At 47.3% G+C, this 20,000-nt stretch overlaps 2 protein-coding genes and 1 long non-coding RNA gene across 3 annotated transcripts in view; 2 read left to right on the top strand and 1 right to left on the bottom strand.

Moving 5' to 3' along the window:
* LOC121845041 (UPF0472 protein C16orf72 homolog) overlaps positions 1-7,735 on the bottom strand; it is a 10,509-nt gene extending 2,774 nt beyond the window's left edge. The window contains exons 1-4 of the mRNA XM_042315740.1: positions 7,654-7,735; positions 4,505-4,696; positions 3,280-3,360; positions 1,385-1,681 (exon numbers count right to left, since the gene is read on the bottom strand). Of these exons, the coding sequence (XP_042171674.1) occupies positions 1,385-1,681; positions 3,280-3,360; positions 4,505-4,696; positions 7,654-7,735 (652 nt within the window). The remainder of the gene's footprint in view (positions 1-1,384; positions 1,682-3,279; positions 3,361-4,504; positions 4,697-7,653) is intronic.
* LOC121845043 lies at positions 2,157-2,572 on the top strand. Its single transcript, XR_006082298.1, has 3 exons — positions 2,157-2,245; positions 2,330-2,433; positions 2,488-2,572. It is a non-coding gene; the product is annotated as an uncharacterized LOC121845043 (long non-coding RNA).
* A 4,483-nt stretch (positions 7,736-12,218) lies between the features above and the next one.
* LOC121845042 (broad substrate specificity ATP-binding cassette transporter ABCG2-like) overlaps positions 12,219-20,000 on the top strand; it is a gene marked incomplete at its 3' end in the record, with an annotated part of 17,076 nt that continues 9,294 nt past the window's right edge. Inside the window, exons 1-2 of the mRNA XM_042315741.1 lie at positions 12,219-12,547; positions 17,079-17,263. Of these exons, the coding sequence (XP_042171675.1) occupies positions 17,079-17,263 (185 nt within the window). The remainder of the gene's footprint in view (positions 12,548-17,078; positions 17,264-20,000) is intronic.

Raw genomic sequence — 20,000 nt, forward strand, 5'->3', positions numbered from 1 at the left:
CCAGTCAGTGTTTGGTTAGGTAGCTAGCTGGACTAATGGCCAGTCAGTGGTTGGTTAGGTAGCTCAGTGGTTGGCTGGACTAATGGCCAGTCAGTGGTTGGTTAGGTAGCTAGCTGGACTAATGGCCAGTCAGTGGTTGGTTAGGTAGCTAGCTGGACTAATGGCCAGTCAGTGTTTGGTTAGGTAGCTAGCTGGACTAATGGCCAGTCAGTGTTTGGTCTCACCGCTAATGGCCAGTCGTCCGTCTGTCTCACCTATGGCGCAGTCCGTCTGTCTCACCGCGGGCGTCCGTCTGTCTCACCGCCTAAACGCGCGTCCGTCTGTCTCACCGTGCGCGTCCGTCTGTCTCACCGGCGCGCGTCCGTCTGTCTCACGTGCGCAGCGTCCGTCTGTCTCACCGCGCGCGTCCGTCTGTCTCACCGTGCTGTCTGTCTCTCACCGCGCGTCCGTCTGTCTCACCGTGCAGTGTGCGCGTCCGTCTGTCTCACCGCGTGCAGTAATGTTGCGTCCGTCTGTCTCACCGTGCAGTGTGCGCGTCCGTCTGTCTCACCGTGCAGTGTGCGCGTCCGTCTGTCTCACCGTGCAGTGTGCGCGTCCGTCTGTCTCACCGTGCAGTGTGCGCGTCCGTCTGTCTCACCGTGCAGTGTGCGCGTCCGTCTGTCTCACCGTGCAGTGTGCGCGTCCGTCTGTCTCACCGTGCAGTGTGCGCGTCCGTCTGTCTCACCGTGCAGTGTGCGCGTCTGTCTGTCTCACCGTGCAGTGTGCGCGTCTGTCTGTCTCACCGTGCAGTGTGCGCGTCTGTCTGTCTCACCGTGCAGTGTGCGCGTCTGTCTGTCTCACCGTGCAGTGTGCGCGTCTGTCTGTCTCACCGTGCAGTGTGCGCGTCTGTCTGTCTCACCGTGCAGTGTGCGCGTCTGTCTGTCTCACCGTGCAGTGTGCGCGTCTGTCTGTCTCACCGTGCAGTGTGTGCGCGTCTGTCTGTCTCACCGTGCAGTGTGCGCGTCTGTCTGTCTCACCGTGCAGTGTGCGCGTCTGTCTGTCTCACCGTGCAGTGTGCGCGTCTGTCTGTCTCACCGTGCAGTGTGCGCGTCTGTCTGTCTCACCGTGCAGTGTGCGCGTCTGTCTGTCTCACCCTGCAGTGTGCGCGTCTGTCTGTCTCACCGTGCAGTGTGCGCGTCTGTCTGTCTCACCGTGCAGTGTGCGCGTCTGTCTGTCTCACCGTGCAGTGCGCGTCTGTCTGTCTCACCGTGCAGTGTGCGCGTCTGTCTGTCTCACCGTGCGCGTCTGTCTGTCTCACCGTGCAGTGTGCGCGTCTGTCTGTCTCACCGTGCAGTGTGCGCGTCTGTCTGTCTCACCGTGCAGTGTGCGCGTCTGTCTGTCTCACCGTGCAGTGCGATGGCCTCTCTGAAGGGCTGCAGGTCAGCCTCGACAGACGACCCGCTCTCCGTGGACGGCGGCCTGCCGGGTGACATCACAGAGAGGGCGTGGCCGTGTTTGGGTGTCTGTGCGTCGCGACGGGGGTTGCGTGGGGGCGGCGCCTTGCCACACAAAAAGCTGATGAGGTCCTCCCTCCTGATGTTTCTCCTCCTCTTCTTTACCCAGGCCAGCATGTCTTTGTTACGACGCTGGTACGCCCGCTGGACCCCCAACTCATAGCTCCGCTGGTGGGACTCTAGTGACTCTGTGAGGGGGGGAGAGAGGGAGAGAGAGGGTGAGAGGTTGGATTGGGGGGACAGGTTTCACGTCTTTATTACGACCCTGGTACGCCCGCTGGACCCCAACTCATAGCTCCGCTGGTGGGACTCTAGTGACTCTGTGAGGGGGAGAGGGAGAGAGAGGGTGAGAGGTTGGATTGGGGGGACAGGTTTCACGTCTTTATTACGACCCTGGTACACCCGCTGGACCCCCAACTCATAGCTCCGCTGGTGGGACTCTAGTGACTCTGTGAGGGGGGGGAGAGAGAGGGTGAGAAACAAGCTGTGTGTTACAGACTATGAAGACCAGTCAGTCAGTCAGTAGCAGTGTCCATAGCAGACAAGCAGCAGCACAGAAGAGATAAATCAAATAATTTACCACATTAACATTACAGGTAGCATTAGCCTCCAAGACATTTACATAATGACTTACTGCGCTAATAGCAGGTAGCATTAGCCTCCAAGACATTTACATAATGACTTACTGCGCTAATAGCAGGTAGCATTAGCCTCCAAGACATTTACATAATGACTTACTGCGCTAATAGCAGGTAGCATTAATAGCAGGTAGCATTAGCCTCCAAGACGTTTACATAATGACTTACTGCGCTAATAGCAGGTAGCATTAATAGCAGGTAGCATTAGCCTCCAAGACATTTACATAATGACTTACTGCGCTAATAGCAGGTAGCATTAGCCTCCAAGACATTTACATAATGACTTACTGCGCTAATAGCAGGTAGCATTAGCCTCCAAGACATTTACATAATGACTTACTGCGAAATAATAGCAGGTAGCATTAATAGCAGGTAGAATTAGCCTCCAAGACATTTACATAATGACTTACTGCGCTAATAGCTGGTAGAATTAACAGCAGGTAGAATTAATAGCGGGAAGCATTAGTCTCCAAGACGTTTACATAATGATTTACTGCGCTAATAGCTGGTAGCATTAGACTCCAAGACATTTCCATAATGACTTACTGCGCTAATAGCTGGTAGCATTAGACTCCAAGACATTTCCAAAATGACTGCAGTAATAGCATTGAAACTGAGCTCAATAGAAACAACCCCCCTCACCCACATGCATCCATACAGGGTTGTATTTAACAGTGAGCTCAATAGAAACCCCCTCACCCACATGCATCCACAGGGTTGTATTTAACAGTGAGCTCAATAGAAACAACCCCCCTCACCCACATGCATCCATACAGGGTTGTATTTAACAGTGAGCTCAATAGAAACAACCCCCCTCACCCACATGCATCCATACAGGGTTGTATTTAACAGTGCACAACGGAAAACAAAAACAAGCATTTTCTATTGGACAGGTTCCCACATCGGAACGTTCTCTTCCATTTCCTCCTTAGTGAACAGGACCCTGGTGGTCTAGCTACAGCCCGGAGTATGGGTGTGTGGCTAGGGAAGAGAGGAGGGGAAGGGTTGGGTGGTAGACTGTGTTGTCGTTCATCCGAGTGTCCCCCCCAGGGAAACCCTAGCCTGGTAAAAACACAGACACTCAGTGTGTCACACAGCCACAAGACAAAAACACACAATAAAGCTAATTAAACTCAGCATTTAGTTACCTTTGTATAGGTTGGTGACGGCAGTAGCTGCGTTCTGGAAGGGAACCCAGAGAGACAGACCCTGCTGTTGACAAACTCTGTCTGAACACACACACACACAAGGAAAATGTTAACAACCGGAGCAACCTGACATTCACAAAACCAATAAATGCCATTAATTCCATGCTTGTGTCCAACATACGACATGGTCTGGCAAGACTGCGACTTTTTTTTCCCCCAGGCCCGTATAACTTTGAATAGACAACTTTCTCTACTTTGACCCTTCAACTTGGCTAAGCAACGCCATTTTGTCTGACTGAGCTGCATCAGTCCGACTTCACTGTGTTTATATGCCTTAAGACCAAACCTATGGCAAAGAAACCAAGCGACAGTTATCTAGTTAGCTGAACACTGGCTTGGGCCCCCCAAAAACGAGCACAACTAATCTAGTTATCATAGCATAGAGGTTGTTTCACTAGAGACGTGGATGTAGAATACACCCTCAATATTGTGATAAACTAGTAGAATAACAACTATACACTAAATCGGATAGATAACATTAGTCATAACCCAATCGCCATTTTGTCCTAGTAACGCATTGATCAGCGTTATAATAATTCATCTCGTCGTTTTTAAATTGATTGACCAGACAAGGTGAATGGTCAAGTGTTGTGAATGTGCCAAGAGGACCGAGTGTCAGACAAAAACAGAAACAGCTTGGTGGTGGTTAATAATAATAATAATAAAATAGTTATTTTCAACACAACTCCTCCCTGCGCTTCGCCATTTTGTTCTGCGTTACGGTCAGACTGCAAAGTTAACACGAGACAAAAATGGTCAAAACTCGACATTAATAAAATGATTAAACAAAGAAATGCAAATCAAATGACTTGAACGATGTAAAGAGGTCAAAATATAATATATCTATGATATCTTTAGTTAGTTCCCGAGCTACAGCTACAGTACTGTTCCTGGACCTGACAACTAGATAACTCAGCAGGGGGGGTTATAAGATGACAATCTGTACATTATTCTTACACAATGTTAGTTACAAATGTAGCTAATATATAAAACTAATAAGACTACAAGTAGGGTCTCAAATGGTTGCCAAAACAAAACAAAAACAGCAAACTAGATCGCCTTTGTTTGCCTTGCCACTCGACTCTATCTGATAGCTTTTTTAATTCTAATTGTCAGCTATCTTAATTAGCTAATACTAGTTGTTTAATGAAGTATTATTCCGGACCTTTGTATAGCTGTGCGACCGCAGTGGCTGAATTTTGGAAAAGATGCCATAGTTTTTGCTGACTTTGCTCCGACTCGTCGTCGCTCGGCTCCTGTCGCTCCGCTTCGGCCAAACACTGCCGCTCCCATTTGGAGAACCAATGTTCGGGACCGTGCTCCTGGATCTCGCTTCGCCCTCCTTCTCCTTCTTCTCCTCCATAATAAATCGCAATTAAGCGTCTATTACGTTACGGTTTTTATTATGGGTACCCCCACCACCCTCCCGTTTTTTGTAAACTTCCTTATAGATGTGAATACTAATCGGATGGATTAGTAACTAGCCGTAGAAACGCTAAAAAAATAAAATAATTAAAAAGCCCAGCTGTTGTTGAAGTTAGATCCGCATTGTGAAAACATCGGGTGTCTAAACGCAGGTCGCCCCGGTACTAAACAAACTGAAGGAGTCGTCGACTGAGAAAATCTCTTTAAAAAAAAAAAACACACATGTCAACATGCTTGTTCACTGAAACCCCGCCTTTTCTCTCACCATGCTTAAACACGATTGGCCTGCAGTGGTTGCTTTAGGGCGTGGTTCTGCGAATTGTTCTCAAGTCTTCATTGGATGTAAAAGGGAAGAGCTACGTCATAGAACAACAATGTTGATCCCGCCCCCTCCTCCTCCTCCTCCTTTGACTGTCAAACGGTGTCTGTCCAGAGGAGCCGTGTTATCAGGTTCCTTGTGGATGGCCTTGCCCTCATGCAAGTTGACGTTTAACACGGTTAAGGATATGCTCAGGGTTGTTAGGGTTTAGTGTATGGACGTCCCAAAGATCTCGGATAACTATCCGCGCGGATGGAAGTTTACAAACTATATTATTTAGCCTTAAATTCTGGCCTACAGTCAGAAAGTAGCCCAATAATTAAAACATGTCAAATAAATGACCCCTTTAGTAGACCAGCCAACCTGGACAAAGTGATTTTTTTTTTGTTTGCTTGTTACAGCTCGTCATCCATGCTAGATCAAACAATAATGTTAGATCCATAAAGTTAGGCTAGATAACAGCTTACATTTAGATTTTAAGGCAATTTTAAAAGGGGTTTCAAAGGTCAAATCTGGTTAAAATGGCCATATTTTTATAGATTTTAAAAATTTAACTAGGCAAGTCAGTTAAGAACAAATTCTTATTTTAAATGACATCCTCGGAACTGCCCTGTTCAGGGCAGAACGACAGATTTTTACCTTGTCAGCCCGGGATTCAATCTAGCAACCTTTCGGTTACTAGTCCAATGCTCTAACCACTAGGCTACCTGCCACCCCGCCATAATGGAAATAGTCATCAGGAACTCGGAGTATATATATATATATATTTTTTTTTAAATATAAAGTACCAGTCAAAAGTTTGGACCTACTCATTCAAAGGTTTTTCTTTATTTTTACATTTAGTAACCAAAAAAAGTGTTGAAACAAATCAAATACATTTTATCATTTAGATTCTTCAAAGTCGCCATCCTTTGCCTTGATGACAGCTTTGCATATATATATATAAATATGTATATAAATACGTAAATATATTTATATATATATATGTATATATATGTACAGTGTGGCAAAAAAGTATTTAGTCAGCCACCAATTGTGCAAGTTCTCCCACTTAAAAAGATGAGAGAGGCCTGTAATTTTCATCATAGGTACACTTCAACTATGACAGACAAAATGAGAAAGAAAATCACATCGTAGGATTTTTATGAATTTATTTCAAATTATGGTGGAAAATAAGTATTTGGTCAATAACAAAAGTTTAACTCAATACTTTGTTATATACCCTTTGTTGGCAATCACAGATGTCTACAGATGTCTACATCTACTACTGTTCAATCTCAGACACTGACCACACTTTAGCTAGTTAGCATTTGAACTGTATGAAAGGGTAAATTAATGCATCCATCCCATAGTCTAAGCGTTTTAGACTTTAGCTAGCTAGTTAGCATAACAACTGTATGAAAGGGTACATTAATGCATCCATCCCATAATCTAAGTGTTTTAGACTTTAGCTAGCTAGTTAGCATAACAACTGTATGAAAGGGTACATTAATGCATCCATCCCATAATCTAAGCGTTTTAGACTTTAGCTAGTTAGCAGAGCAGTAGATGAAAACATAACGTTGTATTCCTTAGCCTAGATAACTGTTTGTACAGTATGTTGACTTGGGCATCTACTTCAGACCTCATTGATTTGGTCAAGGATGTGCATAAGAGCCTTGAAGACCAAAGTCTGGGGAGAAGACCACTATCAGTCTGGCCATGTGGGAAGACCACTATCAGTCTGGCCATGTGGATAAGACCACTATCAGTCTGGCCATGAGAGAAGATTACACCTGTGTAATGATCATGATGTTATTGTCCCCAGCGGAAGGTGCACCTGTGTAATGATCATGCTGTTATTGTCCCCAGCAGAAGGTGCACCTGTGTAATGATCATGCTGTTATTGTCCCCAGCAGAAGGTGCACCTGTGTAATGATCATGCTGTTATTGTCCCCAGCGGAAGCTGTGCACCTGTGTAATGATCATGCTGTTTAATCAGTTTATTGATATACCACACCTGTCAGATGGATGGATAATCTTGACAAATGAGAAATAGTCACTAACAGGTGATGGAAACAAATTTGTGCACAATTTTTTTTTGAGAAATATGGAACATTTCTGGAATATATTTTTTTTTTCAGCTCATGAAACATTGGACCAACACTTAACATATTTTCTGTTCAGTATAGTTTATGACAAGAGACAAAATCTTCAAAGGAACAGTATTTATTTATTCTGAGTGGTACATGCCCTCACACAGTCTGGATCTGTAGGCTCCTTCCCACTATTATGATTGATATGGCAAGTGGTAAAAATCCAAAGTTATGAATTAAAAGTTTATGGGAAACAAACTGTCTATAATGTGGGGGACAGATGACAAAGAGGGAGGGGATCCTGGGTGCCCTTCACCAGACGGTCTGGGGTCCTGGGTGAAATTCACCAGACGGTCTGGGATCCTGGGTGAAATTCACCAGACGGTCCGGGATCCTGGGTGCCCCTCACCAGACGGTCTGGGTGCCTCACCGGACGGTCTGGGATCCTGGGTGCCTCACCGAACGGTCTGGGATCCTGGGTGCCCCTCACCGAACGGTCTGGGATCCTGGGTGCTTGCGGACGGTCCGGGATCCTGGGTGCCTCAACGGATGGTCTGGGATCCTGGGTGCCCCTCATCGAACGGTCTGGGATCCTGGGTGCCTCACCGGATGGTCTGGGATCCTGGGTGCCTCACAACGGATGGTCTGGGATCCTGGGTGCCCTCACCGAACGGTCTGGGATCCTGGGTGCCTCAACGGATGGTCTGGGATCCTGGGTGCCCCCTCACCGAACGGTCTGGGATCCTGGGTGCCTCACCGGATGGTCTGGGATCCTGGGTGCCTCACCAGATGGTCTGGGATGCCTCACCGGATGGTCTGATCCCTCACCGGATGGTCTGGGATCCTGGGTGCCCCTCACCAGATGGTCTGGGATCCTGGGTGCCCCTCACCGGACGGTCTGGGATCCTGGGTGCCTCAGGGATGGTCTGGGATCCTGGGTGCCCCTCACCAGACGGTCTGGGATCCTGGGTGCCCCTCACCGGACTGGTCTGGGTCCTGGTGCCCCTCACCAGACGGTCTGGGATCCTGGGTGCCCCTCACCAACGGTCTGGGATCCTGGGTGCCTCACCGGGTCTGGGATCCTGGGTGCCCCTCACCAGGAACGGTCTGGGATCCTGGGATGCCTCAACCGGACGGTCTGGGATCCTGGGTGCCCCTGTAGAGATGGTCTGGGATCCGGATGGTCTGGGATCCTGGGTGCCCCTCACCAAACGGTCTGGGATCCTGGGTGCCTCACCGGATGGTCTGGGATCCTGGGTGCCCCTCACCAGATGGTCTGGGATCCTGGGTGCCTCACCGGATGGGTCCTGGGTGCCTCACCGGATGGTCTGGGATCCTGGGTGCCCCTCACCAGACGGTCTGGGATCCTGGGTGGGATCCCCTCACCGGATGGTCTGGATCTGGGACGGTCTCCTGGGTGCCCCTCTGGGATCCTGGGTGCCCCTCACCAGACGGTCTGGGATCCTGGGTGCCCCTCACCAAACGGTCTGGGATCCTGGGTGCCTCACCGGATGGTCTGGGATCCTGGGTGCCCCTCACCAGATGGTCTGGGATCCTGGGTGCCTCACCGGATGGTCTGGGATCCTGGGTGCCCCTCACCAACGGGTCTGGGATCCTGGGTCTGGGATCCTGGGTGCCTCACCGGATGGTCTGGGATCCTGGGTGCCCCTCACCAGATGGTCTGGGATCCTGGGTGCCTCACCGGATGGTCTGGGATCCTGGGTGCCCCTCACCAAACGGTCTGGGATCCTGGGTGCCTCACCGGATGGTCTGGTGGTGGAGGTCAAGTGTTCCTATGGTGCCTAAAAGGGACCTGACCATTGAAGAGGAGGTCGAATGATTTCTATATCCAAGCGGAGGGAAGGTCTTACTGCCTCTGTGACGACCATCCTTCCTGGCACCAGGTCCAAGTCCAAGGTCAGTTCCACATCACCGGAAGGGACACCTGCTTCTTCGTTATCGTGGACCACCACAGCCTCCCGTCCAGCGTGACGACCTCTGGCACACTCATATTGCTGGACTAGAGAAGTGTTTCAAGGACCACATGCTCCCAAAGGCAGCACTGCAACAGTGAACTGTAGATTTATTGTAAATAGGTTTTACAACAGTGAACTGTAGATTTATTGTAAATAGGTTTTACAACAGTGAACTGTAGATTTATTGTAAATAGGTCTTACAACAGTGAACTGTAGATTTATTGTAAATAGGTTTTACAACAGTGAACTGTAGATTTATTGTAAATAGGTTTTACAACAGTGAACTGTAGATTTATTGTAAATAGGTTTTACAACAGTGAACTGTAGATTTATTGTAAATAGGTCTTACAACAGTGAACTGTAGATTTATTGTAAATAGGTCTTACAACAGTGAACTGTAGATTTATTGTAAATAGGTCTTACAACAGTGAACTGTAGATTTATTGTAAATAGGTCTTACAACAGTGAACTGTAGATTTATTGTAAATAGGTTTTACAACAGTGAACTGTAGATTTATTTAGGTTTTGTGAAAATTTATTGTAAATAGGTTTTACAACAGTGAACTGTAGATTTATTGTAAATAGGTTTTACAACAGTGAACTGTAGATTTATTGTAAATGGTTTTACAACAGTGAACTGTAGATTTATTGTAAATAGGTTTTACAACAGTGAACTGTAGATTTATTGTAAATAGGTTTTACAACAGTGAACTGTAGATTTATTGTAAATGGTTTTTAAACACTGTCACTGGATCATCATTCTCGTCACGGGCCTCGTCCTCCTGTCAGTACCTGCTTTCAGGGAAGACGATGGTCCAAAAATATTCCACATAGTTCATACACACACACGAGACTCCCAGAATAATGTATATTACACACACTAGACTCCCAGAATAATGTATATTACACACACTAGACTCCCAGAATAATGTATATTACACACACTAGACTCCCAGAATAATGTATATTACACACATGAGACTCCCAGAATAATGTATATTACACACACTAGACTCCCAGAATAATGTATATTACACACACTAGACTCCCAGAATAATGTATATTACACACATAGACTCCCAGAATAATTTATATTACACACACTAGACTCCCAGAATAATGTATATTACACACACTAGACTCCCAGAATAATGTATATTACACACACTAGACTCCCAGAATAATTTATATTACACACACTAGACTCCCAGAATAATTTATATTACACACACTAGACTCCCAGAATAATGTATATTACACACACTAGACTCCCAGAATAACCAAGGTACCTAACTAACTAGCCAACCAAGGTACCTAACTAACTAGCCAACCAAGGTACCTAACCTAACTAGCCAACCAAGGTACCTAACTAACTAGCCAACCAAGGTACCTAACTTACTAGCCAACCAAGGTACCTAACTTACTAGCCAACCAAGGTACCTAACTAACTAGCCAACCTTAGCTAATGTAGCCAACTAGCCAACCAAGGTACCTAACTAACTAGCCAACCAAGGTACCTAACTAACTAGCCAACCAAGGTACCTAACTAACTAGCCAACCAAGGTACCTAACTAACTAGCCAACCTTAGCTAACTAGCCAACTAGGCCAACCAAGGTACCTAACTAACTAGCCAACCAAGCCAACCAAGGTACCTAACTAACTAGCCAACCAAGGTACCTAACTAACTAGCCAACCTTAACTAATGTACCTAACAACTAGCCAACCAAGGTACCTAACTAACTAGCCAACCAAGGTACCTAACTAACTAGCCAACCAAGGTACCTAACTAACTAGCCAACCAAGGTACCTAACTAACTAGCCAACCTTAGCTAATGTAGCCAACTAGCCAACCAAGGTACCTAACTAACTAGCCAACCAAGGTACCTAACTAACTACCTTAGCTAGCCAACCAACTAGCCAACCAAGGTACCTAACTAACTAGCCAACCTAACTAACTAGCCAACCAAGGTATAACTAACTAACTAGCCAACCAAGGTACCTAACTAACTAGCCAACCAAGGTACCTAACTAACTAGCCAACCCTAACCTAACTAGCCAACCAAGGTACCTAACTAACTAGCTAACAACCAAGGTACCTAACTAACTAGCCAACCAAGGTACCTAACTAACTAGCCAACCAAGGTACCTAACTAACTAGCCAACCAAGGTACCTAACTAACTAGCCAACCCTAACTAGCCAACCAGGTACCTAACTAACTAGCCAACCAAGGTACCTAACTAACTAGCCAACCTTAGCTACCTAACTAACTAGCCAACCAAGGTACCTAACTAACTAGCCAACCAAGGTACCTAACTAACTAGCCAAGCCACCAAGGTACCTAACTAACTAGCCAACCAAGGTACCTAACTAACTAGCCAACCAAGGTACCTAACTAACTAGCCAACCAAGGTACCTAACTTACTAGCCAACCAAGGTACCTAACTAACTAGCCAACCTTAGCTAATGTAGCCAACTAGCCAACCATGGTATCTATAACTAGCTAGCCAACCATGGTACCTAACCCACCAGGCAATATTTAGCTAAGCTAGTTAGTTAACATTAGCTTACCGTTCGTGCAGTCAGACCTTTTCTAAGCGGCGACACGCTAGCTAACCAACTGTCATTGCCATGGTTCCCGGACTAACGTAAAGCGGGCGTGTCTGACTCCACACAGAACAGCGGCGACACGCTAGCTAACCAACTGTCATTGCCATGGTTCCCGGACTAACGTAAAGCGGGCGTGTCTGACTCCACACAGAACAGCGGCGACACGCTAGCTAACCAACTGTCATTGCCATGGTTCCCGGACTAACGTAAAGCGGGCGTGTCTGACTCCACACAGAACAGCGGCGACACGCTAGCTAACCAACTGTCATTGCCATGGTTCCCGGACTAACGTAAAGCGGGCGTGTCTGACTCCACACAGAACAGTGGTGTCACTGCAGCTGGAACAACGTCCCCTCTATCTGCTCTACTGTAACGACCCTGGGGGGTCTCTCTCTCTCTCTCCACCCTGGGGGTCTCTCTCTCTCTAACGACCCTGGGGGTCTCTCTCTCCACCCTGGGGGTTGGGGTTATAAGAGCGGATATCGACTGTGCCGCTTATAGCGCGCGCTGGACTTTCGGCCAAGAAAGGTCGAGGGTTCGAGTCCTGCTTCCCTGCCTGTTTCATTACACTGGTGTCAGAAGTGGGATCGGACCCTTGCAGCCACGACAGTGCGCGTGCTTGGCCGGTGAGAGTGTGTGTGTGTGCGCGCGCGCGCGCGTTCCTGTAAAAAGACGTAGGGTTCGCAAGCCAGCGCGAGGACGCGCTCTATGAAAAAGGAGGGATGAGTGTAACGACCCCTGGGGTTTAATTAATAAGGGCCAGAAGGTCGACGGTTCGAGACCTGCATCATTACAATACGAACGGTGAGTCAGCATTAACCAGCTAGATAAATATCCCTTCCCTGGTGGGCTACTGGTAGCTAGCATGTCACCACATTAAAAAAGTTACACAAATTACTTTTATTATTTTATGTATAAAATGCACATGTGTACTTATTGGGTCATTTGTAAAAATAATAAACAAAAATACACATGAGAAATACACAATGTCAATTACTTACACGAGTAAAGAAAAGAGGCTATAATATGTACTTGCTAGGAGGTTACTTGATACTTGTTGATGAGAGTTTGCATGGAGAAATGTGTCTTGAGGGAAATGCTTGTGACAGGATGTGTAGTTCTGAATGATAGCCACATTAGCGGCTAGTTAGCGTTTCATTTTTTGGGAGGTAAATACAGGTGAATATATTGATAAAAGGTCATTTGTCCGAGAGAGATTTCTATGGTTATCAAAACGTCAAGCCAGGGTAAGACTACATGAAACACAGACCTGGTATGAAGTATTTAAAAACATCTCAGGTGAAGAAATTATTAGTGTAAAAAAAAAACAATTGGAACCATTTCCTGGTTTTACCCGCTAGGTTTTATGGGTATTATGACCCATACTGTTGTACTCTATAGTCTGATTATGAAGATGTACACAGGTGAAGACCAATGATGTAGATAAACCCTAGATGACTGACAGGGGGCGCTGTGTTGAACCCACCACTCAGCCATCTTGGTACTACCCCTCCTCTACTGTGGGGTTCTGTTACTACATTTATTATGTCTACACCTCTACTGTGGGGTTCTGTTACTACATTTATTATGTCTACCCCTCTACTGTGGGGTTCTGTTACTACATTTATTATGTCTACACCTCTACTGTGGGGTTCTGTTACTACATTTATTATGTCTACCCCTCTACTGTGGGGTTCTGTTACTACATTTATTATGTCTACACCTCTACTGTGGGGTTCTGTTACTACATTTATTATGTCTACACCTCTACTGTGGGGTTCTGTTACTACATTTATTATGTCTGCACCTCTACTGTGGGGTTCTGTTACTACATTTATTATGTCTACACCTCTACTGTGGGGTTCTGTTACTACATTTATTATGTCTACACCTCTACTGTGGGGTTCTGTTACTACATTTATTATGTCTACCCCTCTACTGTGGGGTTCTGTTACTACTAAATACACTAGATGACTGACAGGGGCGCTGTGTTGAACCCACCACTCAACCATCTAAATACACTAGATGACTGACAGGGGGCGCTGTGTTGAAGCCACTACTCAACCATCTAAATACACTAGATGACTGATGGGAGCAAGTAATCTAACTAACAATTCCAAAAAAAACTACTGTCTTATACACAGGGGGCTGTGTTGAAGCCACCACTCAGCCATCTAAATACACTAGATGACTGATAGGGGGTGCTGTGTTGAACCCACCACTCAGCCATCTTGGTACTACCCCTCCTCTACTGTGGGGCTCTGTTACTACATTTATTATGTCTACACTTCTACTGTGGGGTTCTGTTACTACATTTATTATGTCTACACCTCTACTGTGGGGTTCTGTTACTACATTTATTATGTCTACACTTCTACTGTGGGGTTCTGTTACTACATTTATTATGTCTACACCTCTACTGTGGGGTTCTGTTACTACATTTATTATGTCTACACCTCTACTGTGGGGTTCTGTTACTACTAAATACACTAGATGACTGATAGGGGGTGCTGTAGTGAAGCCACCACTCAGCCATCTAAATACACTAGATGACTGACAGGGGGTGCTGTAGTGAAGCCACCACTCAGCCATCTAAATACACTAGATGACTGACAGGGGGTGCTGTAGTGAAGCCACCACTCAGCCATCTAAATACACTAGATGACTGATAGGGGTGCTGTAGTGAAGCCACCACTCAGCCATCTAAATACACTAGATGACTGATAGGGGTGCTGTAGTGAAGCCACCACTCAACCATCTAAATACACTAGATGACTGATAGGGGGTGCTGTAGTGAAGCCACCACTCAGCCATCTAAATACACTAGATGACTGATAGGGGTGCTGTAGTGAACCCACCACTCAGCCATCTAAATACACTAGATGACTGATAGGGGGTGCTGTAGTGAAGCCACCACTCAACCATCTAAATACACTAGATGACTGATAGGGGTGCTGTAGTGAAGCCACCACTCAGCCATCTAAATACACTAGATGACTGATAGGGGGTGCTGTAGTGAAGCCACCACTCAACCATCTAAATACACTAGATGACTGATAGGGGGTGCTGTAGTGAAGCCACCACTCAGCCATCTAAATACACTAGATGACTGATAGGGGGTGCTGTAGTGAAGCCACCACTCAACCATCTAAATACACTAGATGACTGATAGGGGTGCTGTAGTGAAGCCACCACTCAGCCATCTAAATACACTAGATGACTGATAGGGGTGCTGTAGTGAAGCCACCACTCAACCATCTAAATACACTAGATGACTGACAGGGGTGCTGTAGTGAACCCACCACTCAGCCATCTAAATACACTAGATGACTGATAGGGGGTGCTGTAGTGAAGCCACCACTCAGCCATCTAAATACACTAGATGACTGACAGGGGGCGCTGTAGTGAAGCCACCACTCAGCCATCTAAATACACTAGATGACTGATAGGGGTGCTGTAGTGAAGCCACCACTCAACCATCTAAATACACTAGATGACTGATAGGGGGTGCTGTAGTGAAGCCACCACTCAGCCATCTAAATACACTAGATGACTGATAGGGGGTGCTGTAGTGAAGCCACCACTCAACCATCTAAATACACTAGATGACTGACAGGGGCGCTGTAGTGAAGCCACCACTCAGCCATCTAAATACACTAGATGACTGATAGGGGTGCTGTAGTGAAGCCACCACTCAACCATCTAAATACACTAGATGACTGATAGGGGGTGCTGTAGTGAAGCCACCACTCAGCCATCTAAATACACTAGATGACTGATAGGGGGCGCTGTAGTGAAGCCACCACTCAACCATCTAAATACACTAGATGACTGATAGGGGGTGCTGTAGTGAAGCCACCACTCAACCATCTAAATACACTAGATGACTGATAGGGGGTGCTGTAGTGAACCCACCACTCAGCCATCTAAATACACTAGATGACTGACAGGGGCGCTGTAGTGAAGCCACCACTCAGCCATCTAAATACACTAGATGACTGACAGGGGGCTGTAGTGAAGCCACCACTCAGCCATCTAAATACACTAGATGACTGATAGGGGTGCTGTAGTGAAGCCACCACTCAGCCATCTAAATACACTAGATGACTGAGTGAAGCCACCACTCAACCATCTAAATACACTAGATGACTGATAGGGGTGCTGTAGTGAAGCCACCACTCAGCCATCTAAATACACTAGATGACTGATAGGGGGTGCTGTAGTGAAGCCACCACTCAGCCATCTAAATACACTAGATGACTGATAGGGGTGCTGTAGTGAAGCCACCACTCAGCCATCTAAATACACTAGATGACTGATAGGGGGTGCTGTAGTGAACCCACCACTCAGCCATCTAAATACACTAGATGACTGACAGGGGCGCTGTAGTGAAGCCACCACTCAGCCATCTAAATACACTAGATGACTGATAGGGGCGCTGTAGTGAAGCCACCACTCAGCCATCTAAATACACTAGATGACTGACAGGGGCGCTGTAGTGAAGCCACCACTCAACCATCTAAATACACTAGATGACTGATAGGGGGTGCTGTAGTGAAGCCACCACTCAACCATCTAAATACACTAGATGACTGATAGGGGGCGCTGTAGTGAAGCCACCACTCAGCCTCCATCTTGGTATTCCACTGGAAGCTAAAAGAAATTAATGTATTAATGTCTACATTCGCTTTTGACACGTTTATTCTGCAGATACCTTTATGGATACGTTTAAATTATATTATGATAAACATTAAAATAACAAATATATTTATATATATATATATATAGTATTTAAGCATTTTCCTGTAAGTATCAGAGTATATAATTATGTCCTTGAAAAATGTAATTCCATTCATTCCTATGGAGGACTGCTCCTACCGGGGAGTTCCAATATGGCCGACCGGTGACGTGAAGCCACTCGGTTGCAAATACATAGCGTCAGCTAGGGTTTATATATACATCATTGGTGAAGACAGGTGTTTGTTGCACGTGCTCTCCTGTTATCAATGCCCCTGCGCTGTCAAGGCCAAGGTTCAAAGTTCAACATCCTGCCCTCTGGTAGGGCGTGGCCACACCCATGCCCCTGTGTGATTGGTTGACAGGGGGTGTAAAGAGGCCGGGGCAGGGCAATCTGGGATACGTTACCTTGAAGTTAGAACATAGGTTAGATAGCTACTGCAGCAGACAACTCCTCTCTCTCTGTCTGTCTCTTTATCTATCTAACATAATTTCTTCTCTGTTCCCTTCTTTCTCTCTCTCTCTGTCTGTCTCTCTCTCTGTCTGTCTCTGTCTGTCTCTGTCTGTCTCTCTCCTTCTCTCTCTCTCGGTGAGGAGGATGTCTAAGCCCCAGAATGGTGAGCCAGGCAGCCCAGCAGGAGCCCCAGCAGCAGATGATCCAGAGGTGATGTTCCAGGTGCCTGGTCCAACCGTCTCCTTCTCCAGACTACACTACTCTGTCATGGAGAGCAATGGACTCTGCCACAAGACAGGACCTGAGAAACACATCCTCAAAGACGTCAGGTAGGGGAATGGGTGGGGGGACATCAGGTAGGGGAATGGGTGGGGGGAGACATCAGGTAGGGGAATGGGTGGGGGGACATCAGGTAGGGGAATGGGTGGGGGGGGACATCAGGTAGGGGAATGGGTGGGGGGAGACATCAGGTAGGGGAATGGGTGGGGGGGGACATCAGGTAGGGGGGTGGGGGGAGACATCAGGTAGGGGTGTGGTGGGGGGGGAGACATCAGGTAGGGGGGTGGGGGAGACATCAGGTAGGGGAATGGGTGGGGGAGACATCAGGTAGGGGAATGGGTGGGGGGAGACATCAGGTAGGGGAATGGGTGGGGGGGGACATCAGGTAGGGGAATGGGTGGGGGGGGGACATCAGGTAGGGGTGGGGGGAATGGGTGGGGGGAGACATCAGGTAGGGGAATGGGTGGGGGGGGAGACATCAGGTAGGGGAATGGGTGGGGGAGACATCAGGTAGGGGAATGGGTGGGGGAGACATCAGGTAGGGGAATGGGGGGGGGGGACATCAGGTAGGGGATTTGGGGGGGGGGGAGACATCAGGTAGGGGATTTGGGTGGGGGGACATCAGGTAGGGGTGTGGTGGGGGAGACATCAGGTAGGGGTGTGGTGGGGGGAGACATCAGGTAGGGGGGGTGGGGGGTGGGAGACATCAGGTAGGGGTGGGGGGGGAGTCAGGGGAGACATCAGGTAGGGGAGTGGTGGGAGGGGGGAGACATCAGGTAGGGGAGGGTGGGGGGAGACATCAGGTAGGGAGTGGTGGGGGGGAGACATCAGGTAGGGGTGTGGTGGGGGAGACATCAGGTAGGGGTGTGGTGGGGGGGACATCAGGTAGGGGTGTGGGGGGGGGGACATCAGGTAGGGGTGGGGGGGGGAGACATCAGGTAGGGGTGTGGGGTGGGGGGGGAGACATCAGGTAGGGGTGTGGGGTGAGGGGGAGACATCAGGTAGGGGTGTGGGGTGAGGTGTGGGGGAGACATCAGGTAGGGGTGTGGGGGGGAGACATCAGGTAGGGGTGTGGTGGGGGGGGACATCAGGTAGGGGTGTGGGGGGGAGACATCAGGTAGGGGTGTGGGGTGAGGGGGGGGAGACATCAGGTAGGGGTGTGGGGGGCATCAGGTAGGGTGTGGGGTGTGGGGGGACATCAGGTAAGGGGGTGAGAGACATCAGGTAGTGGGGGTGAGAGACATCAGGTAGGGGGTGAGAGACATCAGGTAGGGGGGGGTGTCTTCAGGTCCTAGATCAGTGGTTAGTATCTACAGTGTCTTCAGGTCCTAGATCAGTGGTTCGTAACCACAGTGTCTTCAGGTCCTAGTATTGATGTTGTCGTGATGATGTAGTAATGTTGTCGTGATGTTGTAGTGACTGGATGTGGTGATGTTGTAGTGACTGGATGTAGTGATGATGTAGTGACTGGATGTAGTGATGATGTAGTGATGTTGTAGTGACTGGATGTAGTGATGTTGTAGTGACTGGATGTAGTGATGTTGTGGTGATGTTGTAGTGATGTTGTAGTGATGTTGTAGTGATGTTGTAGTGACTGGATGTAGTGATGATGTAGTGATGTTGTAGTGATGTTGTAGTGACTGGATGTAGTGATGTTGTAGTGACTGGATGTAGTGACTGGATGTAGTGATGTTGTGATGATGTAGTGATGTTGTGGTGATGTTGTAGTGATGTTGTAGTGATGTTGTAGTGACTGGATGTAGTGATGATGTAGTGATGTTGTAGTGACTGGATTTAGTGATGTTGTAGTGACTAGATGTAGTGATGTTGTATTGATGTTGTAGTGACTGGATGTAGTGACTGGATGTAGTGATGTTGTAGTGTCTGGGTGTAGTGATGTTGTAGTGATGTTGTCGTGACTGGATGTAGTGATGTTGTCGTGATGGTGTAGTGACTGAATGTATTGATGTTGTAGTGACTGGATGTAGTGATGTTGTAGTGACTGGATGTAGTGATGTTGTAGTGACTGGATGTAGTGACTGGATGTAGTGACGACGTAGTGATGTTGTAGTGATGATGTAGTGACTGGATGTAGTGACGTGATGTTGTAGTGACTGGATGTAGTGATGTTGTAGTGACTGGATGTAGTGATGTTGTAGTGACTGGATGTAGTGATGTTGTAGTGACTGGATGTAGTGATGTTGTAGTGACTGGATGTAGTGATGTTGTAGTGACTGGATGTAGTGATGATGTAGTGACGACGTAGTGATGTTGAAGTGATGATGTAGTGACTGGATGTAGTGATGATGTAGTGATGTTGTAGTGATGTTGTAGTGACTGGATGTAGTGATGTTGTAGTGACTGGATGTAGTGATGTTGTAGTGATGTTGTCGTGACTGGATGTAGTGATGTTGTCGTGACTGGATGTAGTGATGTTGTAGTGACTGGATGTGGGGATGTTGTAGTGATGTTGTAGTGACTGGATGTAGTGATGTTGTAGTGACTGGATGTAGTGATGATGTAGTGACGACGTAGTGATGTTGTAGTGACTGGATGTAGTGATGTTGTATTGATGTTGTAGTGATGTTGTAGTGACTGGATGTAGTGATGTTGTAGTGACTGGATGTAGTGATGATGTAGTGACTGGACGTAGTGATGTTGTAGTGACTGGATGTAGTGATGTTGTAGTCGTGATGTTATCTGGTGTTGACCACTCCCCTTGACCTGATGTTATCTGGTGTTGACCACTCCCCTTGACCTGATGTTATCTGTTGTTGACCACTCCCC

Source organism: Oncorhynchus tshawytscha, unplaced genomic scaffold (genome assembly GCF_018296145.1).
Source record: "Oncorhynchus tshawytscha isolate Ot180627B unplaced genomic scaffold, Otsh_v2.0 Un_contig_1091_pilon_pilon, whole genome shotgun sequence".
In the NCBI taxonomy this organism is placed as follows: domain Eukaryota; kingdom Metazoa; phylum Chordata; class Actinopteri; order Salmoniformes; family Salmonidae; genus Oncorhynchus; species Oncorhynchus tshawytscha.